Consider the following 20,925-nt stretch of genomic DNA (forward strand, 5'->3'; position numbering starts at 1 on the left):
TCAAGGAGCAGTACTGCAACCAGAGCCAATACAAGTGCAGTACCAACAGCCAGCAGCCCGCCTTACAGCCCCACCGCAATGGAAAGCATCTATGAGTTATGAGGAATGGAGACTACAAGTTGAGATGTGGGACAAATTATGTGCAGTCAGAAAAGTAGACCCCGCAGAGCAAGGGTATGCCTTGTTCAACCTAGTATCTCAACACACTGATCATAATATCGTATCAAAGCTCAACTCAGCAGTAAAAAACAAAGACATCGATGTTCTTGACGGGGAAGGAGTACAAAACATCATGAAGCTATTAGATAGAACATACAGGAAAGATGATACCAGTAAGATGATGAAATCCTGGTCGGATTTTATCAATCTTAGGAGAAAGGACAGTCAAGATATGTCAAGCTTTCTCAATAACTTTGATCAAGCCAACACCAACTTGAAAATTAGCAAGATAACTCTTCCTGGAACTGTGTTAGCATTACACATGCTAGAAAGATCAGGTTTATCAGCAAATGACAAAAAGCTGGTAATGACTGGAGTTGAGTTAGTTAAAACAGAGTCTGTTGTTGAAGATATGATGAATTCAATCAAGAAATACTTTGGTGAAGGAATCCGTGAGATTGAAAAGAGACCACAATGTGATACGCCCATCAAAGAAGAGCCAGTATTCAATGGTGAGAGACTTTTTTCTGAATCGTCAGAATCTACACGTTCATCATCAGATCCTGATAACATGTCTGAAGAAGAGGAAGCCTACTACACCAATTGGAGAAATAGAGGAAAGGCTTGGAGAAGAACAGATAATAACAGATCATACAACAATCACATCTCAAGATTTAATCGTGACAAAAGGGATAATGGCAAAGGAGAATACAAGCCAAAGAGATATTCAGATAATGATCGAAGAAGAGATAACTCTAGAAGTTTCAAAAAAGAGTACTCTAAGACATATAAGACAGCTGACGACTCTAGGGCAACTCAGAAGTTTAACCCCCGGTTGAGATGTAATAGATGCGAATCAGTAATGCATTTGATTAAAGATTGTCCTCATTCAGATAGATCAGAAAATGTTAATGAATGTAGAGAGATTTCAGAGATGGAGACAGCAGAATGCCATCAGGTAGCACTTTTAGACTCTGCTTGCTCGAAGAATGTAGTTGGCGAAGAATGGATTCGTGAGTACATAGATAACCTGACAGAAGAGGACAAAGCACTCCTGAAAGTGTCAGACGCCCGTTCAAAATACAGTTTTGGAGGTAGTGACCCTATTGCTGCCGCAGATGCGGTGAGAGTACCTTGTATAATTGCCGGAAAGAAGACATTCCTTTGGGCTGATATAGTGCAAAGGAATATTCCATTTCTGATCTCCAAAGAAGAGATGGCAAAGCGAGGGTTTAAATTAGACCTTGGTACAAGTACGATTGAAGTAGATGGAGAGGTGATCCCTGTTATAACAACCGAGTCAGGTCTGATTGGCATATCTCTATGGGATTATAATGAAGTTGCTATAGAAGAGCAATGTAATCTAGTCAATCTAGATGACACAGTCAGCAGTATTACCAAACTTCATAAGCAGCTGGGTCATTGTTCAGCAGAGAATCTGAAAAAGATTACCAAAAATGCAAACGTACAAGGTGAAAATGTGAACAAGGTGATTGATCAAGTGCTAAAAGAATGTGATGCCTGTGCGAGATATAAAAGAACACCCTCCACACCAGTCGTTGGATTACCTATGGCAACGAAGTTCAATGAGGTAGTAGCTCTTGATTTGAAACAATTTACTGGAATCAATGGTTATGTGATTTACATTGTTGATATGTTCTCAAGATTCTGCAAAGCTAGGGTGATTTCCAACAAAAAGCCAGAGACAGTAATAAAAGCCTTTACTATGGAATGGATTGCAGCAGGTATGGGACCTCCAGGAAAAATATTAGTGGACAATGGAGGAGAATTCGCAAACAATGAACTTAATGATCTCAGTGAACAACTCAACTTTGAAATTTGTGTTACCAGTGCCTACTCACCTTGGTCAAATGGCTTATGTGAAAGAAACCATGCTGTGGTTGACAAATCAGTTCTTAAAATGATGTATGACGGGTTTCCATTGAAGATAGCACTTGCATGGTCAATCAATGCCAAGAACACACTGTACAATGTCAGTGGATTTTCTCCAGTGCAGATAGTGACAGGTCAGAATCCAAACTTTCCTGGGGTATCTTACAACTTGCTTCCTGCTAATGAAGGAGCAGATGAATCATTATCAAGCGACATTCAAAGGAATCTTAATGCAATGTATCTAAGCAGAAAAGCATATCTAGAGGCAGAGAATTCAGAAAGAGTTAAAAGAGCTTTGAAAAGACCCTTACGAGATATCAACCAAGACTTTATGATTGGTGATGTTGTATTCTACAAAAGACCTAATATTGAACGCTGGAAAGGACCTGCCAAGATAGTCGGCAAGGAAGGAAAGACTCTTATACTGAGGCATGGAGGACTGCTTATCAAAGCAGCAAGCTGTAGAATTGTGAAACGAGAATATATAGTGAGTGACGAGCACAACCAAAACAATGATGATATCTTGGAAACAGAGAATAGCCAACATGATGAAGCAGTCAATCTTAACGATGATCAGTTTGACGAAGCTGCTGAAAACATAGAAGAAATGCCTATTCAATTTCAAGTGCCAGTGGAAACAGAGGAAATACCAACAGGACAAGAAATTATGAGCTCCTCTCCAATACTTGAAATAGACTCTAAGATAATTTCCAATGAACAAAAACAACAACTCAAGATTAAGTATTTGGAAACTAGACTTCAGAAAAACGATGTTTCGGTCGGAGATACGGTGAAACTTGTTAAAGAAGGAAAAGAAAATGAATGGGAGACATGTACCGTGACTCAAAAAGGAAAACGGCTTGGCAGAAAAGATCACTGGGTGAAACTTATGACAACCCAAGGTGAAGAAAAGCTGATAGATTGTACAAAGACGGCTATGTACAAAGCTGATGCTGCTATTGATGCAGAACCTGGAGACGATCACGAAGAATGTAATGTTGTGACAATTCCCACTTCCAGACACAATGAAGATGTGGTTATTAAGGCTAAAGTTATTGAATTGACTAACTGGAAGCAGAGAGAAGTATATGATGAAGTCAAGGATTGTGATCAGAATGTCATTACAACAACTTGGGTAATAACAGAAAAACCCAGCACTGAACTTGGAGTTAAAGCCCGGTTAGTAGTCCGTGGATTTCAAGAGCAAAATCAGTCGATTGAAGTGGAGTCACCTACAGTATTCAAAAACACTCTCAAGGTTGTACTTGCTATAGCTGCAAACCAGCAGTGGCAACTAACAACGATTGATATCAAAGCTGCCTTTCTGCAAGGAAATAAAATTGAAAGAAATGTTTATGTCATACCACCCAAGGAAGCTCATGTAGAAAAAGGTTATTTGTGGAGATTGAGAAAGACAGTGTATGGTTTAAATGATGCGGCAAGAGCTTGGTTTATCAGTGTGAAGGGACTTCTTATCAACCTTGGTTGTACTCAATCAGTGTTAGATCCTGCTTTGTTCATATGGAGAACTAGTACTGGATTCGAAGGAATACTTGTGCTTCACGTTGATGATTTCTTAGTAGCTGGTACAAAGTCATTCTTTGATAGAGTTGTAAAAGAACTGACATCAAACTTTGAAGCTGGTAAAATATGCAAATCAAAGTTCAATTACATTGGTCTATCAGTTGAGCAGACAGAAGACGGTATCCTAGTGAACCAACATGAATATATCCGAGATCTAGCAGATGTCATCAATGATAAAGAACATGAGATATATCATCTGTCGACTGACAGGAAGCTTAGAACAATATGTGGTCAGTTGAACTGGGTAGCTGCTCAATCACGCCCAGATTTGTCGTTCATGACGTATGATTTAAATGTAACAAAGAGTGTAGATCCAGTAGAAGCTGTTAAGAAGGCCAATAAAGCATTCAGACGGATGAAAGAGCTCAACGGTTGTTACAATACAAAGTTCTCAAAGTTAGGAGACATTTCTACACTAAAGATTGTGATCTACTCTGATGCATCATCTATGAACCTCGGTGACAAGGTGTCCACAGGAAAAGGTCATCTAATAGTCCTAATGAATGAGGAAGGAAAGATATCACCGTTATCATGGGGAAGTCATAAATGTAAACGAGTTGTAAGCAGCACTTTGAGCGCAGAGACTTTGGCATTCAAAGATACATTAGATCATGGAGTGTATGTCTCTCATCTGATAAGTGAGATCTACTTCGATCAATTTGATAAGTCAATGGTTCCAGTAATAGGCTTTACAGACAATCAATCGTTAGATAAAGCTTTGCGATCAAGTAAACATGTTGAAGAAAAGAGGTTGAACGTTGATCTGGCTACCATTAGACAAATGCAGCAGAAAGATGAGATTGAAGTAAAATGGGAAGAGGGAGCTAAACAGCTTGCGGATCCCTTTACTAAAATAACCAGTAACAGTGATAAACTTTTAGTGATGCTAAATAAAGGAGAAATTGTTTCAATTTAATTGGTATTTAATGGTTTTTTAATTAGTGGTAGGTTTTGACGCCAATGAAACAGTGTGCATTTGTTTTTTTTAATTGTTTATAATTTGTTTATAATTACGAGTGACGATGACTTTATTGTATAATTAACCTTTAACAAAAAAAAAAAAAAAAAAAAAAAAAAAAAAAAAAAAAAAAAAAAAAAAAAAAAAAAAAAAAAAAACAACAACAATCCGAAGTCCCGGTGACACTTTGTCAAGAACAGCTTATTAAAAGAAAAAGACAATCCGAAGTCCCGGTGACACTTTGTCAAGAATCAGCCCATCAAAAAAAAAAAAAAAAAAAAAAAAAAAAAAAAAAAAAAAAAAAAAAAAAAAACTAACAATATTTACAGGGTTTCACAAGGAATTGGTACCTGTGCATCTCTGCTTTGTTTTTGGATCTTGTGATCTCTCTGTGGTAGTGTGGCTCTCCTCTTGGCTAGTACCTACTCTCACCTTGCTCTCAACGTGACAGACTACTTACTTTCTCCTGCTATCTATGGCCGTTGTGAGAACGGGATACAGACTATGATTAGTACAGTGTAAGAATTTGAAAGGACTGAAAGAATTGAAATGAACAGTATTATTATGATTTTTGAAAAAGTAAGGAAGAAAGCATTGAGAATGTGATGATAGTTTTTGGAAAAGTGATGATGATAGTTTTTGGAAAAGTTTTAATCTGTTTTAGAAATTGGGGTAAGATGTTAGTATTCTCACTGAGCTGCGAGGGCCACATCGCTGCAGTGTTTCTATTTCTATTATGGATTGTATTTGTATTTATATTCATTTATTTATTTATTAAGATGACTAACCATCTATCTCCATAGGAGTGGTGGGGCTGTTTTTACACTACAATTACTGCCTATCATTGCACCGTCTAACCAGTAAAACATGAACACCCCAAATCCTTGAGGTGAAAGTACGCTGTACTCCTTCAATCTGTTGGATGTCTGAAATTTTACTGGTATTCCACAGAGGGCAGCAGTACTCTAAATGACTTCGGATAAGTGACGTGTAAAGTGTCAACATTGTGGTTCTATGTCTGCACTTGAACGCACTGAGCACCCAGGCTGCCACTTTTCTAGCTCGAGATGCCATAGAACTGACATGATGTGACCACGACATATCAGAAGACACTATAACTCCTAGATCCTTAACTTGGTCTGTAGGATAGAGCATATTACCGCCTGACACCTTGTATGTTTGTGTTTGACATACAAAAGGCAGCTTATACAGACTCTCATTAGGATTCCCCCGGTGAACTAGGAGCTCAAACTTATCCTCATGTAAAACCATGTTATTACGTTTGGCCCATGCAATGACATGGTCGAGATCTTGCTGAAGAACGATAACATCCTGTTCTGTATATATGTGCTTCAGTATACGGGTGTCATCAGCAAAGAATCTTATAATTGAACCAGTCACACAAAGCTTCATGTCATTTATGAAGAGTATAAAAAGGAGGGGTCCAAGAACGGTTCCTTGGGGGACTCCACTGATAACCAAGGCTGCGAAGGAAGACAACCCGTTCAGAACAACATGTTGATGACGGTCCGACAGAAACGACTCCAGCCACTTAAGAATCCTTCCGTTAAATCCATACTTTTGCAATTTATCAATGAGAAGACGATGATCCACCTTGTCGAAGGCCTTCGCAAAGTCTAGATATATTGCATCAGTATCTGACCCACTCAAAAGGCCACTCATGATGTCGCCGAAGTGGCTAAGAAGCTGAATCAAACAGCTCCTTCCCGAACGAAATCCATGTTGATTATCACACAAAATGTTTCAGCATATGTTTTTGTTAAGGATTGGGTTAGGGTTAGGGTTGGGATCAGATTAGAGGGTTAGGGTTTCGAAAATTCGTTCAGAACCAGCTAGAGAATGGGTTAAAAAAGTCACGTGACAGTCGAGTGTAGAGTTATTAATCTTCACCCGGGGTAGAGCATAATTATAAAGTCCTCAGAGTCAGACAATGGGGTGTTCATTTATTAGGCCAAACTCTATTTTTATGCTCTCGCAAGTAACAACTATACACTTAAAATTAGTATAACTCGGCTTCTGATTTGTGATTGGAGTTCGAAACTAAACTTGGGCATTAAGATGTTCAGAAATAACGTATTAAGTGGGGTAGAGTATAATTTCAAAATCCTCAGACATCACTATCAGGTTGGTGAGTTATTAGGCAAAAAACCTACTTTTACGATCTCGCGAGTAGCGATTACAGCACTTAAAATCAATATAACTCGGCTTCTGATTAGATTTAGAGCTAGGAACTAAACTTGGGCTTAAAAACGTTCAGAATTATCACATTGAGTGGAGTTTCAAAGTTCAGCTTCGAACTCCAATCAGAAGCCGAGTTATATTGATTTTAAATACTGTAATCACTACTCGCGAGAGCGTAAAAATAGGGTTTGGCCTAATAAATGAACAACCCCATTGTCTGAGGAGTCCCCCCCCCCTTACTGGGCCGCGCTCAGCCTGTCATTCCGCCGAATCTCTATTCTATGTTTATGAACATGATAGCCTGAGTAATTTAGCCTAATTAATTTAGAGGTACCCAGGTAAATTTGACGAATGTTACTCGTCTAAATTTCTTCGAAGTAGCGCGCGCCGCTTTCTTCTCGAAATGTTAGCCCAAGTTTAGTTCCTAACTCTAAATCTAATCAGAAGCCGAGTTATATTGATTTTAAGAATAAGAGCTGTAATCGCTACTCGCGAGATCGTAAAAATAGGTTTTTGCCTAATAACTCAACAACCTGATGTCGGAGGACTTTAAAATTATACTCTACCCCACTTAATACGTTATTTCTGAACATCTTAATGCCCAAGTTTAGTTTCGAACTCTAATCACAAATCAGAAGCCGAGTTATACTAATTTTAAGTGTATAGTTGTTACTTGCGAGAGCATAAAAATAGAGTTTGGCCTAATAAATGAACACCCCATTGTCTGAGGAATTTATAATTATGCTCTACCCCGGGTGAAGATTAATAACTCTACACTCGACTGTCACGTGACTTTTTAACCCATTCTCTAGCTGGTTCTGAACGACTTTTCGAAACCCTAACCCTCTAATCTGATCCCAACCCTAACCCTAACCCAATCCTTAACAAAAACATATGCTGAAACCCTAACCCTAACGAGAAATTAGACTAACTTCCTTATACGGTCATATCACGTGATCGATACTGTTTTTCGCCAATATCTCGTCAGGAGAGCATTTTAACCCTATGTCATGGGCCCATGGGGGTTGATTCGGAATTAGCGTCCGAAAATACATCGATTGAAGTTGGTTACAACCATCGGGGGCTCGAAGATCGACTGTAGAGTGATTTAGCACGCTCGCTCTACCCCACTCAATATAGTAGAGGCTCTTACGGGCATTGTCTGCTCGATACGCTAGGGACCCCAGATATACCTTACTAGACGTATTTTTGACCGTAGAATCAATTTAAAGTGGTTTCGAGATGATTGGACTGAGTTTACGCGGGTAAAATCGCAAAAAACCGATTTTTGGGCCAAAAATAGGCCAAAAAACCATGTTTTTTGATATTTTGAGCAAGTTAATTTTGTTGGCATGTCGGCAAAATTTGCATGGCAATAGCTAAAACATAGCCGCACAAGATGATATAAAAATAAAACAAATCGCTCTGTTTTTACGCAGGTAAAAATCCAAAAAAGTGGTAAAAATGTGCCCTTTTTTGCTTAAAGTTTGAATGATTTTTTGCAGTTGTATTAAATCAACCCAACAATAGTCACATCGTGTTTGACTAAAATTTTCCTTTCCGAGAAGTACCCACTTCATATACTTTATAGAAGTTTGAATATTGTCACTCCGCAAGCGTTTTTGCCTAATTTTCGACGCGCACTACGCGCAAAAGCATTTAGTTGTTATCAATGGGCACCCACACGTTCATCATAAATTTCAAACAGCCATAACTCAGCGAGATTATGTCCGTTCTAGCTCATATTTTCACACCAAATAGAAAACAATGTGATCGTATTGCTGACATAACATGAATATAATTACTTTATAGGCCTAAGAGTTATAGACTGTCAAAGTTTAAAACGCGCATTGGAATAGCACGTGACTTATAAGGCTATATTTATATTTCTTAACATATTCTCGATCCTTACACATCATACTATTGTGTCCAATTAATAGTTAGGTCTCTAAACTCATAGCAGAAAACACGTCTTTTTGCCCGTAAGAGCCTCTACTAATATTTACGTCTTCAGTTTGCAAATCAGTGAAACACAAACATACTATGCGGGGGGAATGATAATTATGAACATTTTGCTGCCCGAGTTAAGCAATAGCTCCTAATTTCAATCAGAAGCTGAGTAATTTTGATTTTAAGCGCTGCAACCGCTACTCGCGAGAGCGTAAAAATAGGTTTTTGCCTAATTTGTAATTACTCAACGATAACAACCTGACGTCTGAGGACTTTGTAATTGTGCTCTACCCCACCTATTATGATGAACACTTTCATGCCCAAATTTAGCTCCTTACTACAATCAGAAGCCGAGATATCTTGTATTAATTTCGTTGATCGCTACTCGCGACAGCGTAAGAATAGGGTGTGGCCTAATACTTCAACAACCTGATGTCTGAGGACTTTAAAACTACGCTCTACTCCACTCAATATGACAATTCTGAACATTTTGCTGCCCGAGTTTAGCTCCTAATTTCAATCAGGAGCTGGATAATTTTGATTTTAAGCGCTGCAGTTGCTACTCGCGAGAGCGTAAAAACAGGTTTTTGCCTTATAACTCAACAACCTTACGTCTGAGCACGTTGAACTTGTGATCTACCCTACTTATTGTGATAATTCTGAACATTTTAATGCCCAAGATGAGCACCTAGCTCAATCAGAAGCCGAGATATCTCGTATTTAGTGTGAAAATTACGACTCGCGAGCATAAAAAAGGTGCAGTCACATAACTCAACAACCTGATGTCTGTTGACTTTCAAATTATGCTCTACCCCCCTAAGGGGTCGTTCATATATTACGTTATCAGCTGAGGGGGGGGGGGGGTTTCCAAATGATTACGTTAGTGTAATTTTGACACAATAGCTATGTGTAAAACTGATTACGGAGGGGAGGGGGGGTTAAAAATGTTCCAAAAATTGATTACGGGGTGAACGACCCCTAAATGTGTTGATTCTGAACAACTTTAAAGCCAAGCTGAGGTTCTAATTCCAATTAGAAGTGGAGTTTGATTTTAAAGTCGCAAAAACGCCAAAAAAGGGCGTGGTCAATTGCGCAAAACTGCACCATGGCCAAAATTTCTACCCGAGCCAAATTTGTTTCTGGTGGGTCCCTTCAGCTATTCCAAGTCTCAAAACCCGGGGCAGAAGTTATATAAACGGGAATGTCGTCAGATCCTTGATACGATACGAAAATTATGACATACACTGATTACAAAACAAAACAAAACAAAACAAAACAAAACAAAACAAAACTACGAATTGGAAAGCTAAAGGGTCATCAATTGGACACAAAAAATCATATTTTAATCAACTAAACCATGTATATTGACAACAAAACTTGAACATAACACAAACTGTAGCTGTAGAGATATTTTAGTAATTTTGTGAAATGCCTTACTGGATTTTGAAAATCACACATAATACTAATAGAGTCACACATAACACCACAAAATAGGAAATACCCCTTGGCTTCCCCCCTACACTGTATACACTGCACTGACCTGTTTCGCTTCTGCGACATACAACCTAAAATCGTAGTATTTTCCAATACAGAGCAGTCCGCGTATGGGACTGTACAAATGGTGCCCCGGCATCCCTGAATGTCAAAAATTGTTGTCTGGGCATATTTACAGGTAATATAATGGGTTAATTGCTAATTCAGTCAGATTGGTTCTCTAAGTATCTAGTAGTATTAGTAATAGTATTAAAATAATAAATAGTATAGTTTTAGTTTCCTGACTTACCCCACTCACTCCAGAAGAAAGGGAAGGATGCTATGTTGCTCTGTTTAGAGGAGTTTATCGTGTATGTAACGATCAGATCGTACTTAGACTTCTTATCTTCCATGTCTTTACCGTATATCCTGGTAGTAAGGGCGGTAAATGCGCACGTATTCACTATTTGGACAATTTGTAACCCCCTCCCCCTCCGTAATCTGTTTTACACATGGCTATTATGTCAAAATTACACTAGCATAATCATTTGGAAACCCCGCTCAGCTGATTACGTAATATGTGAACGATATTTTATGAGCCAATATTATGAATCGTTTTTATACGAAGAACCACGTCTCATATAAGAACCGATAAATGCACGCTAATATTTTAACAAAGATGCAAATTTACCCTGTTTTAGAAAATGAATCCTGTTGTTTGAGGCGATAAAATATATATATAATATTAATATAAATATTAATATAAATTATTTATGATGGATGAAAATAAATCCCTGTGTTTGAAAACAGCACGCAACTTTAACACGTATTGTCCAGGGTCGTATGTCTTGACGAAGATCGTGGCCACCTTGTTCTTTCTCCCGATAAACGTGTAACTGCTTGCCATCTGCCGCTCATTTCGGAGGAGCTTTGTTACCAAACCTACATTTCTAGGCGGGAGTAGTCGAACCTGGCAAATTCAAATAATCCATCATTAGTTCGGGGTACTAAATTGTGTGAATTACTAACTACACTCAATAAATCTGTTACTAACTTAGTTAGCTTAATGTGGTTACCTTAGCGTCACCGTCACTATCGTCAGGTATAGTTTCCGACTCGTCTAGTAATCTTACATTCAGCTCGTAGAAGCGTGTAGTAGGGAACACTCTGTTAACGAACTCGTCCTGTTAATTATATTAGAACTCGGTTGTAATTAGTATTACTAAGTTACTAATTACTGGAAACGTGTTACTGTTAGGTTAAAGCAATATTATTAAGTAAGTAAGTATCAGAGAGTAGTATGTAGTAAGATAAGAGTAGTTAAAGTATAACTAATAAAATATACATAATACTTAATTATCCAACAGTTTTTTGACGATTTATTGAATTTAGGGTAATAGAAATATAAACTTTCAATATAAATAATGACCATTTGTATCACCGTAGATAAAACACGCTAACATCTAAGGCACACCTCAGTTTACGACAAACAAAAACTAACAAATTAATTAATAATCAATTAGTTACGCTAGTAAGAGGGTGAGCTAATTAATTAATTATCTATTAGTTACGCTACTAAGAGGGTGAGCTAATTAATTAATTAATAATCAATTAGTTACCTAGTTAGAGGATGAGCTAAGTAATTAATCAATAATCGATTAGTTACGCTGGTAAGAGGGTGAGCTAAGTAATTAATTAATAATCAATTAGTTACGGTAGTAAGAGGGTGAGCTAATTAACAAATTAATTATCAATTAGTTAAGCTGGTAAGAGGGTGAGCTAATTAATTATCAATTAGTTACGCTGGTAAGAGGGTGAGCTAATTAATTATCAATTAGTTACGCTGGTAAGAGGGTGAGCTAATTAATTATCAATTAGTTACGCTGGTAAGAGGGTGAGCTAGTAGCTGCCAGGACTCATGTTCGGGGTAATGTCCGTCTATATACTCGCCAGGTGGAGTCAGCCAGTAAAAGTCAGAGTGCCTGCAGAACACACATTTAGCATGGTTAATAATAATGTGCTATTAGTACTGATTATGCAAGTTACTATCCTAAAGAATATTATTTTTGTGATATTGCCTCGGTTCAAGTTAGTGGAGAAATGTGGGAATTTTGAGCATATTGTTATGACCACACCGCTACGGGAATATCAAAAATTGACCCTGCGGTTAATATTATCAATTTTGAATATGATTATGACCGCTAAAAATACCGCCCGTTAAACTTAAAATATGGTGGAAAATACGCGCCCAAAACCGCCAATTTTTAACCGCCATAGTATATAGTATTAGTGAGCAAAAGGTAATTTACATTATATTTATAATACACTTACACTTTGACTTACAGTGACTGTTGACACTTACCGATTATAAATTTTCATCGATAACAATTTTGTAAGTTTACAACCTACCAGGACGCGCGCCGAGTTGGACTCGCGGTACTCGTGGAACAGATATTTTACAAGTATCACCCGTTAATAACAAATAGGCGACCGACTGCCAACAAATCTATAAAAATATTTTAGAACAGTGGCCATATAATAATAATATGACAATTAAAACAAAATTTGATCTAGAACATTCGGAATGCAAATTAATTTCAGGCAAATTCCCTTTAACCCAAATAATATTGAATTATTGATATTCAAGATACATGAAGTTCAGTTATATTATTAAATATATAGCAATGAATTGGTTCTATAGTCGGAAATAACCACATAGAATCTAGATTGGCTGCATTGGAATATTTCCCTGTGCTCCACGGGCTTCCTCAGTTCCCACTATTTTCAATTTTACCGAGGAAGCAAAACCTGAAATTCTAGAACTTGTCCGTGATAGTAGTACACCAGTGTTCTTCATGATAAGATCACTGTAGAGCAGGGGATTAATTACTGAATTAATCGGTAGTACCACTATGGAGAAAATAGAATACCAAGGAGTTGCATCAAATAGCTCCAGATAATGTAACATGCAGATCACAATGAATGGCAACCAGCACATAAAGTCTGTTGAGATTATAATCGAGATTTTGTGGTTCATTCTTCTCATCTTCTGTCTGGCTTGTTCGTTACCTTTAGCTGATACCCTTTTAGTAGATCTCGCAGAAAGAGTTCCGATAATGATATAGCAGACCGATATTACTAGGAAGCAGATGAAGTTCAGCACGAGAACACTCCACACAAACCCCTGTTGAGGATCTGTCTTCCGAATGAAATATTTGAAGAGGCACACACCGTCGTTACCATAGAAACCCACTTTTGTCCGAGTTTTAGTAAAGTCTGGTATTCCCCGATCATGAGAGAAGATTTCACCCACCATTATATCTGTTAGATACCAACTGATGGGCTTATCCTGCAGTCGGCCAAAGTATTCTTCAAACACTTTCAAATGAGTTTCTTTGCTTACCGAGCCAACAAACATTTTCAGATCAACGTCATATTGCATACCATTTATAAAAAAATCCTCAAACTCTTTGAAGATGGGAGGGAGCGCAACTGTAGCCGAAAGAGCAAGTAAGATGAAAATGACAGCAAGAACTTTAACAGAACTCTTTACAGTAACCTCACCAGGTATCCTCATAGAGTTCCAGATACCATTAACCCTCACCAGACTCAGCACTGTCATTGCAAACAGAGAAAGTTGGGATCCAACAGTGCTGAAGACACCAAATACAGAGCACTCCCTGCTCGACAACCAGGTGGACTGGACTTTGCAGTAGTTTCCCCCGTGAACCATACTATCAAACACTGAAACAGTTAAGAGATAAGATCCGACTAGGATATCGCCGGTGCTAATCATGATAACTAATGATTTGTTGATAAGAGCAGCAGTAGTCCTGCTATTTCTCAGGGACAGCATACTGAAGACGATGGTGACAAGGTTAGCGAGAACCGATGAGATGCCGATTATCCAGGAGAGCACTTTCAGACCGGCACCATCAAGCATTTCTTTTGAGCATTCCTCATTACACTCGTCAGATAAATCCAGACAGTCTATCTTGCCATCACATTTGCTTGTTTTGGGTATGTAATGCTCTGAAGAGTTACACTTGAAGTGGTTTGTACAGCCTGCTTCATCCGAACCGTCCCCACAATTATCCACAAGATCACAAACCTGGGAGTACGGGATACATTTGACTCCGTTTTCACATGCAAAAATATCGTTAACGTAGACTCCCTTGACAGGCCCGTGTGATTTGAGAGCGAAAGTGAGGTATTGCTGGTGGGCGAGGGTCCCGACTCTGTGGGGGTAATATTCAGGACACGTGTTGTAGAGAGGAGGGTTAGTGAGGGGGCAGCGAGAGTCAGTGCACTTGTTGGTGCAACTTGAGTAGATGTACTGCTCTCCGAACATGTTATCACAACTTGTTTTTATGTTTGGTATTATTATTTGAGGTTTTGTTAGCCCATAGATAATATCTGGGAAGATAAAATGCTCTGAACTGCAAGGATGTGCTAAGGTCTGGAACTGTTCGAGACCCTGTTGGCAGTATGATACGCGTTTTAGAAGTCCTTGATTATAAGATGCCACCTTTTTTACTACTGATTTGGATCGTTTTGATGCTTTGCAAACCCTGTTTTCGTTTCCACAGATGTCAATTCCATCACAAAGTTCACTGAGCTCAACAAATCCACCAGTCCTGCAAACATAAACATTTGAACAACTTGCATTGTCAGCCACGTACCTCGTTGTGATACCCTCTCCGCAAGTGGGCCAGGTATCCTTCCTCTCATCCTCCCCACCGACACAGTCCTCCACACCATCCTCCAGCCAGGCTAGAGGGAGAGCTCGGCTAACTGTTCCGTTACCCCCTCTTCTCACACATGTTGGTGTGCTAATTGTGCTGCACAGGGAGATTCTCTCATCGCTCTTATCAGGACAGTCTGCAATCCCGTCGCAGAGTTGGTGTTTGTGCACTTTACAAGCTGTAGAAACCTGCTCGCAAACCGAATCTATCGCGTCATCACACAGGGGGCCCTCGCTATTACACAGCCTGTACTTAGATACGGTAGATTTAAAACCTTGAATCTCACATGTCATCCCCACTCTATACTGATCCGTACAGTTCGTCTGGTCCACACCGTTCCTACACAGAGCCACTGGGGTGCATCTCGTGAAGTTGAAAACTGAATTAGACTCACTAAACATCGGCTCGCCGTCTCCAGTGAAAATAGTTTTGAATTTATATTGACAGAGATCTCTTTCTTCTATGATGTCAGATGTGCACATTGCTGTAGCATCGCATACATGACGGTCCGTAGTGTCCCAGTACTCTGGATACCATATCCATCTGAGATACTCACAGCATCTTTTCTCATGTCCTGTAGTGCAGATATCCTCCGCTTCAATGTAAGTCACGTCTCCAGTACCCTGCTTCTTGCAATACTGCCCGTAAGTGAAACCGTTACAGTTCGCCTCATCCTCGCAGGTCCAAGTTTCACAAATATCATTACAGATGTGATCACTACTGACACTTCGTCCAGATGGCATGACAACTGTCTCCATGACAACTGTCTCACTGGTTGGATTCTCGACTAACTCTGCAAACACACCGCTGTCGGAGACGACCACCTGGAACTGGCACACCGCGTGCGGGTATGATTGCAGTGTATCTGCCTGGATCTGCTGGTGGATCCCACAAGCTTGGTACGAAATGTCGTCGTTTTCGCATTTGTGATAAAATCGATAGGTGATTTTTGTTTTTCCACTTTTACCAGGTACTCCACCTATTCGCACATCTTCATACCTCCCGAAGGAGTTATGGCACTCGTATGTGGTCCTTTTCGATTTTCCTGACTCAAACATTCGACAAGTCATCTTTAAAAATCCATCAACATTCTCAATACCACAGGTTTCTGAAATTAGGAATGAATTACAATATTGATATACGTATAGCATACTATATATATATATACTATATATACTAAATTTGTATATATATAGTTATGTTCTCTAATAATAGTATAACTAGTGCAATGGATATGGAAATATGAATCAAAGTAATGATTATCACAGATTACATCTTACCTGAAATAGAAACTGCTGTCATCACTGGTAGTGACCCTGGTAGTGACCCTGGTAGTGACCCTGATAGTGACCCTGGTGGTGACCCTGGTAGTGACCCTGGTAGTGACCCTGGTGGTGACCCTGGTGGTGACCCTGGTAGTGACCCTGGTAGTGACCCTGATAGTGACCCTGGTGGTGACCCTGGTAGTGACCCTGGTAGTGACCGTGGTGGTGACCCTGGTAGTGACCCTGGTAGTGATCCTGGTAGTGACTCTGGTAGTGACCCTGGTAGTGACCCTGGTGGTGACCCTGGTAGTGACCCTGGTGATGGCCCTGGTGGTGACCCTGGTAGTGACCCTGGTAGCGACCCTGGTAGTGACTCTGGTAGTGACCCTGGTAGTGACCCTGGTAGTGACCCTGGTAGTGACCCTGGTGGTGACCCTGGTAGTGACCCTGGTAGTGACCCTGGTAGTGACCCTGGTAGTGACCCTGGTAGTGACCCTGGTAGTGACCCTGGTAGTGACCCTGGTAGTGACCCTGGTAGTGACCCTGGCGTTACTGCTCCATTCGCCCCTGCTTCTTCAAACATCAAAAAGAACAAGAGCATCCAATTCCAACGAACAATCATGATTGTCATCCTTAAAATGTGAATATTTTAAATTGTAAAACTGTGTGTCCAAGAACATTCTTAATGTATCAGTGTAAAATAACGATATGATTACAATCAATTAAAGCTAATCTAGAGAGGATACATTTTTCTTCATAGAATAAATCTAAATTTAACGTTAATGAAATGTGCAAGTGCAGGTGCTAACGACACATCAAAAAAGTAATGAACAAAATAAGATATTGTATATCTTCAGCTTTCATTGGTAATTGGTAACGTACACCATTAGTCAGTACCTTCGTTTATCTTGCATTCAGTACCAGTACAATAATTATAAGTATAGACAGTTTAGTTGTATCCGTACATTAATTGCAAAATATCCGTACATAAACTGACACTAGTACTACAGACTACTTCAGGGGGGGGGGGGGGGGGACACTAATACTAAGATACTATAAATTATAAAAGTAGTGTAGTTGTACAGATAGGAAGTGGCTGATAATGGTATTGTTTAATCCGGCGGTGTTTAATGAACGATTACGTGATCTAAGGGAGAATCTTCGCGTGTGTTTCGAATACATTTCTCATAGGGGGGGCGGGGGGGGGATAATGGTATCTCAGCCAGATAACTTGTTACGAGATGAGGGCAATTACCCAGGTTATGTGCTTATTGTAACACATTGTTGGACACTATGTGCTATTACATAATTGTAGTAGTGATAAAAGGTGTAAAGGTAACCATGTGTAACACGTATTAAATCAAGAAGACGAATTCAAATGTGGCATCTTATATGCTTTAGTTCGACACGTACTGTAGTTACACGGACTTTATTTAAATTAAATATATTAAATGAATGCCTTAGAGCGTTCACTTTAATGACAATGTCCGTTCAAAATTGTGTCCGTTCACAAAATGTCCGGTCAAATAACGTCCGATAAGGTAATTTACAATTTGGAATTTGGTGCAGTGCTTAAAGTTAACTGACCTTTACACAATGGTAGACTAAGCGTTACATGCGCTCAGCCTGTCATTCCGCTGAATCTCTATTTATATGTTTATGAACATGATAGCCTGAGGTCCCCAGGTAAAACAAGCGGTGCCCAGGTAACTCTTACTCCGTTTTATAGATCTAGATTGAAAAACAGTTTTTAAGATTACCTAAACGTTTTAAAATTTCTGATCTCGTGCACCTGCCATTTAACTTTAAGTTTAACCATGTGATTCTATGATAAGGACCCGGCAATAACCCTTGGATCACAATCAGAAACTATTTGTCGAACTACTGGAAGTACGCTAACTTGAAGTTCGACAAGGGTGATTTCTGGCGAACTTAAATTGTCGAACTAGAGTGCGTGTCGAACTAGACAACGTGAATCTGTTCACCAACAGTATGAGTCACCACTATTAAACTTGGTGACGACCACGACACTTGCAATTTGCATGGTCTTTTATTATTAATTAAGTTAATGGACAATTACCTACTGTCCATTGTCCACTAATACACATCTTACACCTCTAAAAATAGCGGAGGGGGGGTAATGGTATCTCAGCTAGATAACTTGTTACGAGATGAGGGCAATTACCCAGGTTATGTGTTTATTGTAACACATTGTTGGACACATTATGTGCTATTAAATAGTTGTAGTAGTGATGAAAGGTGTAAAGGTAACCATGTGTAATGTGTATACATACTAACACATTAAATCAAGAAGACGAATTCAAATGTGGCATATTATATGCTTTAATTCGACACGTACTGTAGTTACACGGACTTTAGTTAAATTAAATATATTAAATGAATGCCTTTGAGTGTTCACTAATTTAATGTCCGTTCAAAATTGTGTCCGTTCACAAAATGTTCGGTCAAATAACGTCCGATAAGGTAATTTACAATTTTGAATTTGGTGCTTAATGGTAGACCAAGCGTTACATGCGCTCAGCCTGTCATTCCGCCGAATCTCTATTTATATGTTTATGAACATGATAGCTTGTACTTGTAGGTTTATAACCTTCCAGGGGCAGGACGCGCGCCGAGTTGGACTCGTCGACGGTCCAATATTTGAAACAAATATTTAACGTGTATCACCCGTTAAATGATAGCCTGAGGTCCCCAGGTAAAACAAGCGGTGCCTAGGTAACTCTTACTCCCTTTTATAGATCTAGATTGAAAAACAGTTTTTAAGATTACCTAAACGTTTTAAAATTTCTGATCTCGTGCACCTGCCATTTAACTTTAAGTTTAACCATGTGATTCTATGATAAGGACCCGGCAATAACCCTTGGATCACAATCAGAAACTATTTGTCGAACTACTGGAAGTACGCTAACTTGAAGTTCGACAAGGGTGATTTCTGGCGAACTTAAATTGTCGAACTAGAGTGCGTGTCGAACTAGACAACGTGAATCTGTTCACCAACAGTATGAGTCACCACTATTAAACTTGGTGACGACCACGACACTTGCAATTTGCATGGTCTTTTATTATTAATTAAGTTAATGGACAATTACCTACTGTCCATTGTCCACTAATACACATCTTACACCTCTAAAAATAGCGGAGGGGGGATAATGGTATCTCAGCTAGATAACTTGTTACGAGATGAGGGCAATTACCCAGGTTATGTGCTTATTGTAACACATTGTTGGACACATTAAGTTGTATGTGCCTTTGGGACGACTTTCGCAAATGCGAGAGGAATGACCTCGGCGAGGGCTCCATTGGTTTTAGTACGTTGCATATTTATTTAAAAAAAAGAAAAGAAAAAAAAAGAAAAAAAAAAGGTTGTATGTGCTATTACGTCATAGTTGTAGTAGTGATGAAAGGTGTAAAGGTAACCATGTGTAATGTGTATCCACTAGGAGCTCAGCCTGCAATAAAATAACAAATAACAACTCTAATAACAAACTTGTTGATTACTTCGGCTGCTAACACATTAAATCAAAAAGACGAATTTAAATGTGGCACCTTACAGTTACATGCTTTAGTTCGACACGTACTGCAGTTCGGCAAACTCTAAAGTTCGACTTTGTCGAACTAGAGTGCGTTACACGGACTTTAGTTCGAAACGTACTAAAGTTCGACAAAAGAAATTCGACTGGATAAGAAAAATATTCATGAAGATAAAATTTGTAATTCAGAATATCTTTCAATCTAATTTTTTATCGAATAATTTTGAGTTGCATATGAAATTTGATAACGTTCCGTTAGCCAGAAGTAACGGTAATATTAGAGGACATGATGTTCGAACTCAAAAAGTCGGAAAGTTTCCGGGGTAAGAGTACACTTGATTCTGGATCTGATGACTAAACTTTGAGCAGTTCACCTTTTCCCTAGTGACCAAGGATCCTGCCAAGAAAATTCATACTATAACGTAGTTGTAAACGTTAACTCTTGTTTTTGTTAAAATTGCATGGCTTATTTGTCCTTGTCCCTCCCATTCAGGATTATGCATTATGCAAAGACTGCGCATTCTTTATAATAATATTCAAGTAAGCCTAGTCGTTAGTCATAGACATAAGACAATCCGGTCAATCCAGGTTGATGTAGGATTATGTACACATGCTAAAGAGTGCGACTGAGGAGATTTGACACTTAACACTTGACACCGTGCTCAAAAATAATCATCGGTCGGCTCAGTTGCTTTCTACTGCAAAGACTGAATTTGGTAAACTTCATAAATTTCGGATAATATCAAACACACTCTTTTCAAACACTTACCCCGAAAAACCTTAGTTGGGAACTCAGACCTAAGTTTTATAAACTGTTGAAAGGTTGAAGTAACTGTAAGTAACTGTAAGTAACTGTAAGTAACTGTAAGTAACTGTAAGTAACTGTAAGTAACTGTAAGTAACTGTGAGTAACTGTAAGTAACTGTAAGTAACTGTGAGTAACTGTAAGTAACTGTAAGTAACTGTAAGTAACTGTAAGTAACTGTAAGTAACTGTAAGTAACTGTAAGTAACTGTAAGTAACTGTAAGTAACTGTAAGTAACTGTAAGTAACTGTAAGTAACTGTAAGTAACTGTAAGTAACTGTAAGTAACTGTAAGTAACTGTAAGTAACTGTAAGTAACTGTAAGTAACTGTAAGTAACTG

At 38.9% G+C, this 20,925-nt stretch overlaps 1 protein-coding gene across 1 annotated transcript; it reads right to left on the bottom strand.

Moving 5' to 3' along the window:
* Nucleotides 1–12,786: 12,786 nt before the first annotated feature.
* Nucleotides 12,787–16,383, bottom strand: LOC134813738 (uncharacterized). The gene is made up of 2 exons (XM_063821605.1): nt 16,245–16,383; nt 12,787–16,072 (listed from the first exon to the last, which is right to left on the bottom strand). The coding sequence occupies exons 1-2, from the start codon at nt 16,264–16,266 to the stop codon at nt 12,942–12,944; spliced, it is 3,153 nt and encodes a 1,050-aa protein (XP_063677675.1). The 5' UTR covers nt 16,267–16,383; the 3' UTR covers nt 12,787–12,941.
* Between the last annotated feature and the right edge of the window lie 4,542 nt (nt 16,384–20,925).

The sequence above is a fragment of the Bolinopsis microptera genome, chromosome 4 (genome assembly GCF_026151205.1).
Source record: "Bolinopsis microptera isolate Bmic1 chromosome 4, MBARI_Bmic_1.0, whole genome shotgun sequence".
Classification (NCBI taxonomy): domain Eukaryota; kingdom Metazoa; phylum Ctenophora; class Tentaculata; order Lobata; family Bolinopsidae; genus Bolinopsis; species Bolinopsis microptera.